Raw genomic sequence first — 10,595 nt, 5'->3', positions numbered from 1 at the left:
AGCTATTAGCTAAGCAGTTTCCACTTAGTTACCACTGCTGCTCTGTTACATAAATTAACTGGCAACACTAGACAGTTACACAGTGTAAAACAGTGTTGTTAAAAAAATCTTTAGGCTACTAAGAAATCTACTCTAATGAGCATGACATAAACGCATGCATATTTAACTTAATGGTATCCTTTAAAATAATATCAAATTATGAGCAATCTGAATTAACACTTTAATTATAAATATGTTTGATGGGTCTAAATCTAGGCAAACTGATATCGCATGAGTCATACATCTCTCACTGCACTAATATGCAGTAGCCTATAGCGTAAAGCTACCACAAGGTGGGGCTAGATATCTTTACTGTGACAAGCATGACCTAATCAAACCTTTAAAATGTGATTTTAAATCAAATGTGGTTTGAATATGAACAATAAAATCCCATTTGAATATCACAATAAATAAATAATAAATATACCATATTTTTATATGTTGTATTTGTGTTCATATTTAAATGACTGGTTTCATTTCAGTGCAATTTGATCAGAAAGTTATGAACAGGTTGGGTTGGTTTGCTTATATTAGCGCAAATCATAACATTAATTGAGCGAAAGTCACTGCTTCAATTCAGCGCAACGTGAACGCGCATGACGCGCCAGTCAAAATAAAGGGGCGGAGCGATCAACAGCCTGTATAAAACTAAAGCTCTGAGATTTTTCTCCATAGTCGAAACGCGAGCATGGACATACTCAGGACTATAGCACACCACCACCATCACCACCAGCCTGTAAATAGCGGGAAGATGTGTGAACACACACACAGCAGAGCCAGTGAAAGCAGACGAAGGAAATTAGAGGATACTTCATATGCCACTCAAGAAATGTCACGCATTGTCACGGATTCAGCCACTGGGAAATGTTACTGTAGAGGGAAAGTTTTAGGCAAGGTAAATGTTTTACATTTGACAAATCAAAAATATTTAGCATTTTTATGTTTAATACAAAAGTATATATATATATATATATATATATATATATATATATATATATATATATATATATATATATATATATATATATATATTTTTTTTTTTTTTTTTTTTTTTTTTTTAAGATTAAATCTTGATAACAGATTTTCAACGATTGGTGTCATTAGTATGTATATGTGAAAATGCAGTTTCTCTGTTGCAGGGCGGTTTTGCCAAGTGCTATGAATTTACAGATCTAAGCACAGGCAAAATGTATGCAGCCAAAATCATTCCACACACACGCGTTTCCAAACCTCACCAAAGGGAAAAGGTAAGCTTGCTGTCCTGTTGTCACGTATGTACTTCTGGCAGCATTACTTCATTTACATTACTTCCCTACATCATTTGTTAAGCTTGCAACCATTTGATCGACAGATTGATAGAGAAATCGAATTGCACAGAGCCCTGCATCACAAACACATTGTTCAGTTCTACCATCACTTCGAGGACAAAGACAACATTTACATCCTACTTGAATACTGCAGCAGACGGGTGAGTATTATTGATATGGTTTTTCGATCTGACCAACAAATATTGTTGCTATAACTTCCTTATGTAATTTGTTCTTCAGTCACTAGCACACATTCTCAAGGCCCGAAAAGTGCTTACAGAACCAGAGGTTCGGTACTACTTAAAACAGATTGTCTCGGGACTGAAGTATCTACATGAGCAAGAGATTCTGCACAGAGACCTTAAACTAGGTAAGTGACTACAGCACACATTCGACTAGCATTAGCATTTTGCAGATACTTTTACTCAAAGCAACAAAAGCAATTTGTTAAAGAGCCCCAGAAATGTAAAAATGCATGGTATGCAGGGCCGGTGCGTCCATAGAGGCGACCTAGGCGGCTGCCTAGGGCGGCAGTATAGAGAGGGCGGCGTCCGCAACACCCCCCTTTCACCCACATCCTCAGTTATGTCCACAACACCTTACTCACCACCAGCGTCCACAGATATATTCGCGCAAAGGTGACAGAATAAAGAGGGCAGCGTCAGTGTGCGACACCTCCATCAGTACTCGCGTGTCCTCAGGTAAATCCGCGCATAAGGCGGCAGAATAGAGGTCCGCGACACCCACACGTCCTCAGTTATTTCCACGCATAGGGCGGCAAAATAGAGAGAGCAGCGTTGGCGACACCTCCCTCCCTCCCTCAGCACCCGCGCGTCCTCAGTTATATCCGCGCATAGGGCAGCAGAATAGAGGTTCGTGACACCAGCGCTTCCTCAGTTATATCCGCACATAGGGCGGCAGAATAGAGGTCCGCGACACCTCACTTCATTTTTATAACCGGTCACTTTCGTTTTCACATTGGGGTTGAGGGTGGCGTGATCTTCCTCTGCCTAGAGCAGCAGTTCAGCTTGATCCGGCCCTGATGGTATGTTAATAAAAAAAAAACTGATTTGGAAGGAAAATAGACAAGGGGAAGTTCTGAAAAGACATAAATACCCTTGATATATCATAATTCATTTGCTATTCCCAGGTAACTTCTTCATCAATGAATTTATGGAACTGAAGGTTGGAGACTTTGGTCTGGCTGCAAAACTGGAGCCGCTTGAGAACCGTCGAAGAACAATATGTGGGACACCAAACTACTTGTCACCTGAAGTCCTCAACAAGCAAGGGCACGGTTGTGAATCTGATGTCTGGGCCCTCGGCTGTGTGATGTAAATATGATGGCCAGTTTCTCTTGGATCTTAAACAATTGCAGTGGAGATGTTTATTTAAGTTGGATAACTTGCATTCCGAACAGGTATACCATGCTGTTGGGAAGACCCCCATTTGAAACCACAAACCTTAAAGAAACGTATCGATGTATACGAGAAGCACGATACTCAACGCCATCATCTTTGTCGCCTCAAGCCAAGCATCTCATTAGCAGTATGTTGGCCAAGAATCCTGTGGATAGGCCACAATTGTGTGATATTCTTCGCCATGACTTTTTCTGCCAGGTGTGTGCGCTTTTCTGGAAACCAAATGTATCAGTAGTTCTAAAGTATTTAGCTTTCAACATATATTTTTCTACCTATTTTAGGGTTTCACACCAGACAGACTGTCTGCTAACTGTTGTCATGCAGCCCCAGACATCCACCACACAAGTCCTGCTAAGAGTTTCTTCAAGAAAGCTGCAGCTACCCTGTTTGGTGGGAAGAAGGACAAAGCAAAGTATTTGGAGACTCGAAGTAAGCTCTTTTAAACCTAGTTCATTGCGAACAATTTGATGCCCAGATTACCTAATTGGAAGAGTAAACATTCATTCTTGCAGATAAGCCTGCCAAGGAAGAGGAAGAAATAAACATAAACAGACTTTGCATAGACCTTCGGAAAACATCAGTTAGTCCTCAACCCTGCAGACAAACCCTTGAGGTGAGCTTTTTTTAATGCTCTTGCAGAAAGTTGTGTTTAAACTTTATGATTGTAACCTGTATCTCTTTATTAATTTCCCACAGAACAATAAACCCTCCATTCCGTCTGCTGGAAAACCAGCTGTCTTGACAAAGGACGCCAGCAGCAAACAGCACATTAGAGACAGCATTCGAATGATAGTGCGAGGGACTCTTAGGAGCTGCAGTAGCAGCAGCAGCGAATGTAAGAGCTTTCACATCACATTTTAACCAAAAGAAGGATGTTAATGAATAGCTCAATGAAATATGTTATTGATATTGATGCCTTTTGTGTTCACAGGTCTTGAGAACTGCACGGTGGGAAGCGTTGCAGACACCGTGGCCAGAGTACTACAAGGCTGTCTCGAGAACATGTCGGAAGGTGCGTTTCATGTGTTCTCTCCTGTGGAAAGACACTTGCTATTAAATGCAAATACCTCAGGTCTTAATACTTCCAAGATACAGGATTTTTACTCGTGTGTTGGTCTTCTTAAATACAATAAGCTTTCAATAATCAGGGGACGTGCGAGAATGAGTTAAATTATTTGCAGTCCTGCATTGAAATTCAGGTTATGACGATCCATTTGGTAAAACTTAAGTAAATAAAATCAACCCAAGCTCATTCTGAAAACGTAGTCCCGCGGACGTTTCTGGAGACAGCGGATTACGTCCCGGGGGGTACGTATATATCAGCGTTTATTTTTTTCAAGCGAACGCTACGGGGCGGTGTGACGCCGTTCCCTTTCGCGCTTGCCTTACCTCCTTGTGGAGGGCTTCCCCGCTGCAACCCGTTTGTCCACTCAGCTCAGCGTGTACGTCGGCAGGCTCGAGATGCGGAGAGGGGTCGACCACGGCGACCGGTTTCGAGTCCGGGGAAGAGCAGCTCCAGCAATCAGGTAAGACAAAAACAGAATCCCAAAAATTAAGTGAACGAGTTTCGTGACAGGGTGAGAACGCGGCAAAATCCAAAAACGCGGTGGAATAAAAAAAAATCAGGGCTTTTATTTTTTTGGACGGCTTTTGTGAACTGTTGCTCGGGTTTAGGGAAGCGGGCGGGCGGGTCGATCGGTCAGTGGCCTCCGGCGGGTTCACGCGAGAACAGTGCGGGCGCGAACTGCACTCGCAAGAGGCGCCTGAGGTGCGAAAAAGCGCGCAACAGCGGCCTCTCACGTATTCCGCTGTCTACAGAAACGTCCGCGGGACTACGTTTCCACAATGAGCCCGGGTTGAATAAAATCCATACAAAAATCTGAAAATAAAGCACATTGAACAGAGGGTTGTAAGTAATTATTATTATTTTTTAATCGAAAGCTAACTTAAGTTAAAATCTGCTTTTTCCTTAAGTTAAAGTTACACATTTGATTTCACTTCATACAGTTGCAATCAGAGTTATTCAACCCCCTGAATTATTAGAGCCCCCTTTTTATTTTTTCCCCTATGTTCTGTTTAACAGAGATTTTTTTCAACACATTTCTTAACATAATTGTTTTAATAATTTATTTCTAATAATGGATTTATTTTATCTTTGCCATGATGACAGTACATAATATTTTACTAGACCTTTTTCAAGACACTTTTATACAGCTTAAAGTGACATTTAAAGGCTTAACTAGGTTAATGAGGTTAACTAGGTAGGTTAGGATGAGTAGGAAAGTTATTGCATAAGGATGGTTTGTTCTGTAGACTATCAAAAAATATATAGCTTAAAGGGGCTAATAATTTTGACCTTAAAATGTTTTTTAAAAAATTAAAACTGCTTTTATTCTAGCCGAAATAAAACAAATAAGACTTTCTCCAGAAGAAAAAAAAATTATCAGACAAACTGAACATTTCCTTGCTCTGTTAAACATAATTTGGGAAATAATTAAAAAAGAAAAACAAATCAAAGGAGGTTGAATAACAATGGTTGCAACTGTATTTACTGGATGTACACTGTATTGAAGGTCCACATTTTATCTATTCTCTGAGAATCAAGCCCATAAGATTGGCATTGCTTTAGTGCCATAATCAGGCTTTTAATAATATTTTTATTCTCTCTTTTACAGCTAATAACATATCAAAAGAAAGCATGAACAGCAGCTTCCAGTGGGTGACAAAGTGGGTGGACTATTCCAACAAGTACGGTTTTGGCTATCAGTTGTCAGATCACACAGTCGGCGTTCTCTTCAACAATGGCACTCACATGAGCCTGCTGTCGGACAAAAAGTATGTTGAAGATTTCAAATGTCTTTCTAATTTTTTCATATCTAACATGCTGACTAATGTGTCTTTTTTGACAATCAGGACTGTGCATTACTATGCAGAGCTGGGACAATGTTCAGTCTTCTTAACAAGTGAAGCTCCAGAGCAGTTTGTTGGCCAGGCCACCATCCTAAAATACTTTGCCCACTACATGGAGGAGAATCTGATGGATGTAAGTGTCCTTCTTTGTTGGGAATTGGTAGGGTTGGGTGATGTTGACCAATTTGGAATTGTACGATGTCTAATCATCGACGAACATAGGCAGTGGTGAATTAATTATTTATGATTAAATAATTAATTTGTTACGAATCAATCATTTGTAACCTACCATTTCAACTACCTGACCCACATGGTCTTTGTTTTACCCGTAACCAAATCATAAATAAAGAAAAGTTACAGACAGATTACCACCTGTCAATCACTTTTTATGCATGAATAGGCAGAGTGATCTGTGTTGTTATAATGGCGCAGACAAACTTGGTTGGTAAAAAAGATCCCAACCAACAGTATCTGAGGTTTTCGCTAAAGTTACTAAGTTCAAACCTGAAAGCGAAAGATTGAAGCAGTCTATTGATGCTGTGACACGTACCGGATAGATTCAAAAGACCGAAGTGTCATTAGATAGAGACAAGATTAATTAAACATCACATTTAACAACTATAGTGAGACACAATCCAGCGGTACATCCTTGACTGTCCAACATGCACAACTGTCTGGATATTTTGTGCTCAAGCATGAGCGCATGACAGAGTTTGTGTTTGTGTGGTCACATGATGTGTGTTTTCAGTGATATAATGTTTACTGAGGGCTTTTCAGAAATGCTAGATTAATTCCAGCGTAGACAAGGATCGATTTCGTTCTACAATGCCATTTTAAAACTAAGATGTATTAGTTTAATTGGGGCCTAAGTGCGTATTTTTTTGGAGTTGGTTACTGCAGCGATGGGGGAGGATTGCTATGCAGGCTCAGCATTGTGATGTCTATAGCCGCCTTTCCACTGCACACGACAAACGACAAGCAACAGACCGGAAGTCATTCATTTCCAATGGAGAGCAGTCCGGGAGCTGCGTTGAGTTCCGATCATCTCCGTATGCGGAAAATTCGGATTCGAATTGAGCTGCGGATCCGTTGAAATATTTGAACTCCTGCGACTAGACCGTATGCGACCTGCCGACCGGATATGGTGTATTCCAGTGTTGTCCAAGCAGGTCTGTGCGCGCGAGATGAGAAATTTAGAGGAGTTTATTTGGTTATTTTTTGAATTATAAAAAGTCTATTAAAGAAAAACTTTTCTGTTCATAAATGTAAGTAAGAAAGTAATAAAAATATATATTTTTAATGTTGTCTCCACATTCCCTCCAATATTTTAGCGGTCTATGAGTTTCTAGTATCCATTCATCCATTAAACTATGTAAACGCACAGAGAATAAAGGCTATTGCTTTTGCAGTCCTTTATTTCGGACACCGTTGAAAATCACCTTCTCCACCGTGGTGCACGACAACACTGAAAATACTGTGCGGCTGCCACAAGGGGGCGTATTCCGACAGTCGTGTCCAAATGTCGTGTGCAGTGGAAAGGCGGCTTATCGGCCATCAGCGATGGACGATAGCATCGTCAGTCGACCCAATCCTCGTAATCGGTTTCATTGGATGTCTGGGATTGCTATATGTAAATAGCTTCATATTGATTATTCCTTACTGTTTGTCAACAGGGAGGAGATTTACCCAATATTACGGATGCAAACAAACCAAGATTGTACCTTCTTCAGTGGCTCAAATCTGATCAAGCATTGATGATGCTCTTCAATGACGGCACTTTCCAGGTAGAACTTTGCATTTGCATAGCTAGAAGCTACCCTACTGAAAAAAAAGCTTAAACCTTAACTTGTTTTAGCTGGTCAACCAGGCTGGTTTTAGAGGGGTTTCCAGCCATTTCCAGCCTGGTCCTAGCTGGTCAGGCTGGGAGAAGACCAGCTAAAACCATCTTGACCAGCCAAAACCAGCTACGTCCCACTTAAACCAGGCTGGTCAAGCTGGTTTTAGCTGGATTTAGCTGGTCATTTTTTAGCCTGACCAGCTAAGACCAGGCTGGAAATCAGCCTGGAAATGGTCAAAACCCCTCTAAAACCAGGCAGGTCAACCAGCTAAAACCAGCCAACCAGCCTAGGCTGGTTTAAGCTGGATTTTTCAGCAGGGTAATGACTAATAGAGCACTATTCTTTTGCAGAGCTGCATATAGTGGATCTGATTTCTATTAATAATTGGTGAAATTTGCACATTCAATCAACACTGAAATTTAAATTGAGTTGTGATAAACATTGACACTAATCTTTAAAAAGCTACAACAGATTGTGAATTGATTTAATACTTGATAAGGATAGGATTATTGGTTATTTTTCAGTGTTAAACTGGAAACTGCAATGTAATCGATCACTTTAAGGTAACTGGACTTAGCTAGAACAGAAGAATGCTTGTTGGCTTGATTGCTAAACACATGCTATTCACACAGGTGAACTTTTACCACGATCACACCAAGATAATCCTGTGCAATCACCGAGAGGAATACTTACTGACATACATCAACGAGGAACGCGTGTCCACCACGCTGCGACTCAGCACTCTGCTTGCGTCTGGATGCTCAGCGGATCTGCAAAGTCGCATGGACTATGCACTTAACATGCTGTTGCAGAGATGTGGAGACGTAACTGATGGGAAATCGAGGATGCTTTGAAAAGGCAAGAATGTGGATCAAGGCTTGATGGGAAGCATTTAAGATTGGAGGAGATCTAATGGACTTTATGAGTTATACAAATGGAACTGGGCTGGAACCAGAGATGAAATCAAGACAAATATATTCGATTTAAATGTTTATTTTTTTATTGCGTAACTCTTGCTATGTTGAAGCCAAACGGAGATCTGAGGAAAAGCAGGGTGCTTGGAGGTAGCTCCGCGGAGAGCAGATTTCGGTTAACTGTGAAAACGTCCCTATTTAAAGACATGGGCTCCAGAGTGAAATGATAAGATGCTGTAGTTTTACATGGCTAGTTCTTCCTATTCATTTGTGTGCAAAAAGAACCGGCTGCGTTTCACTGTGGGAAAACTCAGCCATGGAAATAACTTATTATGAGACAAAAGTCAGTATTTATTTATTTAATAAAGACAACCATAGAATTACATCAGTGTTGATGCTTGATGTTTTGAGGCCAAACGTTACTTCAGGTTCATTAAAACCATCATGACTAGTGCTTTGTCCTCTTGTACGCCATTGACAGATTCATCATGCAAGGTCAGTGGCAAAACCGTAAATGGTGTTCGTCTTGCCCGGTCTTGATGGTTTGTATGAAGATTAAAGATAAATAATGTTGAGCAAGTGTTGTCTTTTGTTTCTTCTCTCATTGTCCCTGCATCAGAGTGGCAAACAGTGCATTATGTCCCATTTCCATTAACTGGTACAGTACCGTACGGTATGGGTCACCTATATTAGGCGTGCGTTTCCACTGCCTTAAGCAGGGGTCACCAAACTTGTTCCTGGATGGCCGGTGTCCTGCAGATTTTAGCTCCAACCCTAATCAAACGCACCTGAACAAGCTAGTCTAGGTCTTACTAGGTATAGACTGATTTCATGCGGCCGCCATTTTCAAAAGCGAAATCGAGGCTGCGGTGGGAAGAAAACCGGAAGTATCATCGGGAGTTACATAGGAATGTTGTGTAACTGGCTGTATATCTTATCAGCGAAGAGAAAGTGACACAAATTTATCATTTCTCCGCCTTCCGGGTAACCCGAAGGTCCGTTCTGAATAAATGGTGAATGTAAAAAGGGATATCAGAGCTCATTTTCAGCTAAGTTAAGGGAAACGGCACTAGTTAGCTAACGTTTTCTTTCCTAAACACACTTTTTAGATGCCATTTATCAAACTCGAGTTAATAAAATGATTCTTTCACTATATTAGACTTGTCACGAAAATCACGAAAACTTGTCAAAAGAAAAAACGGCAATTTCGCGCTAACATTTAAGGCAATGTTGATGGCTTTCTTGAAACAGCGCTGATTTGCCATTGTGTTCACGTGTTCAACAGAAATGCTTGTGATTGGCCGAGAAGGTAATCAGTTCACCCACCGCTGTATACTGAGCACAAACACAGACGAGCCGAGCGATCTGCTTGATGACTCGACTGATCTTGGCGGCTGCTTCGCGCTCCAGTCCGTGTATCTGTGTTTGTACTGGGTGAAGGGCGGTAAACTGAGCGCAATCCAAACACAGATACACAGAGACGGAAGCGCAAAGCCGTGAAGATCAGTCATTTCGAGACATCCGCGCTCAGCAGAGCTTCCATGTTAGCAGGGAAATAGCCGGGTTTAAAACTTCAGTACCGGGACAACACTATTACAGACAACACGAGGGTGTGTTGCAGAGGACTGCAGTGTTTTATCACTCACCGGGTTACATAGGCTGAAGCAGGAAAGCGTCCTCACGGTGTTTAACTGGTGCCATAAGCTGAAGCCTAGGAGGACACTTAAGCGTATCACTGAGATTGTCATGTTGTTTGATGCTAAATTGCTTTTAATTGTTTAAAATAAACTTACTAAATAATATTAAAGTGATGGTTACACCATTTTCTGCATTTTGAAATCTCAGCAACAGCTGGAGGTTTGTAGTACACGGCATGTTACTGCAATGTTTACAGTGCTCGTCCTATACTTCCGGGTTTCTTCCCACCGCAGCCTCGCTTTGGTTCTTTAAAATGGCGGCCGCGTGAAATAAGCGTATACTTGAAACACCCAGGCGGGTGTGCTGAGGCAAGTTGGAGCTAAACCCTGCAGGGACACCGGCCCTCCAGGACCGAGATTGGTGACCCCTGGCCAAAAGGGTACCAAAGAGAGTAGTACCAAAAAGGGTACTACAAGAGAGTAGTTTCACAGATAAAAGAAAGTTTCAGTCTACGTCATTTTTACTTGA

At 41.2% G+C, this 10,595-nt stretch overlaps 1 protein-coding gene across 2 annotated transcripts; it reads left to right on the top strand.

The window, feature by feature from the left end:
- The first annotated feature begins 710 nt into the window (after positions 1–710).
- On the top strand, positions 711–9,004 carry plk2a (polo-like kinase 2a (Drosophila)). Of its 2 annotated transcripts, none has more exons than XM_003199277.7 (14): positions 711–934; positions 1,179–1,286; positions 1,391–1,507; positions 1,587–1,716; positions 2,497–2,680; positions 2,767–2,965; positions 3,049–3,196; positions 3,280–3,380; positions 3,464–3,602; positions 3,699–3,779; positions 5,443–5,602; positions 5,681–5,810; positions 7,351–7,461; positions 8,148–9,004. In XM_003199277.7, exons 1-14 carry the CDS (start codon positions 728–730, stop codon positions 8,367–8,369), a joined length of 2,037 nt encoding a protein of 678 aa, XP_003199325.1. In that variant the 5' UTR covers positions 711–727; the 3' UTR covers positions 8,370–9,004. The 2 variants fall into 2 exon arrangements, with proteins under 2 accessions (XP_003199325.1, XP_073770468.1); XM_073914367.1 differs by having other exon boundaries at positions 1,587–2,204; positions 2,260–2,680.
- Positions 9,005–10,595: the final 1,591 nt, after the last annotated feature.

This window comes from Danio rerio, chromosome 10 (assembly GCF_049306965.1).
Source record: "Danio rerio strain Tuebingen ecotype United States chromosome 10, GRCz12tu, whole genome shotgun sequence".
In the NCBI taxonomy this organism is placed as follows: domain Eukaryota; kingdom Metazoa; phylum Chordata; class Actinopteri; order Cypriniformes; family Danionidae; genus Danio; species Danio rerio.
Note: the sequence above shows the minus strand (reverse complement) of the source record. Positions and strands in the feature narration are given on the sequence as shown.

Coding starts and splice junctions, on each gene's coding strand:
- plk2a (XM_003199277.7), top strand. CDS start 728: ATGGACATACTCAGGACTATAGCACACCACCACCATCACCACCAGCCT. Junction 935..1,178: donor GAGGGAAAGTTTTAGGCAAG/GTAAATGTTTTA, acceptor TCTCTGTTGCAG/GGCGGTTTTGCCAAGTGCTA. Junction 1,287..1,390: donor AACCTCACCAAAGGGAAAAG/GTAAGCTTGCTG, acceptor TTTGATCGACAG/ATTGATAGAGAAATCGAATT.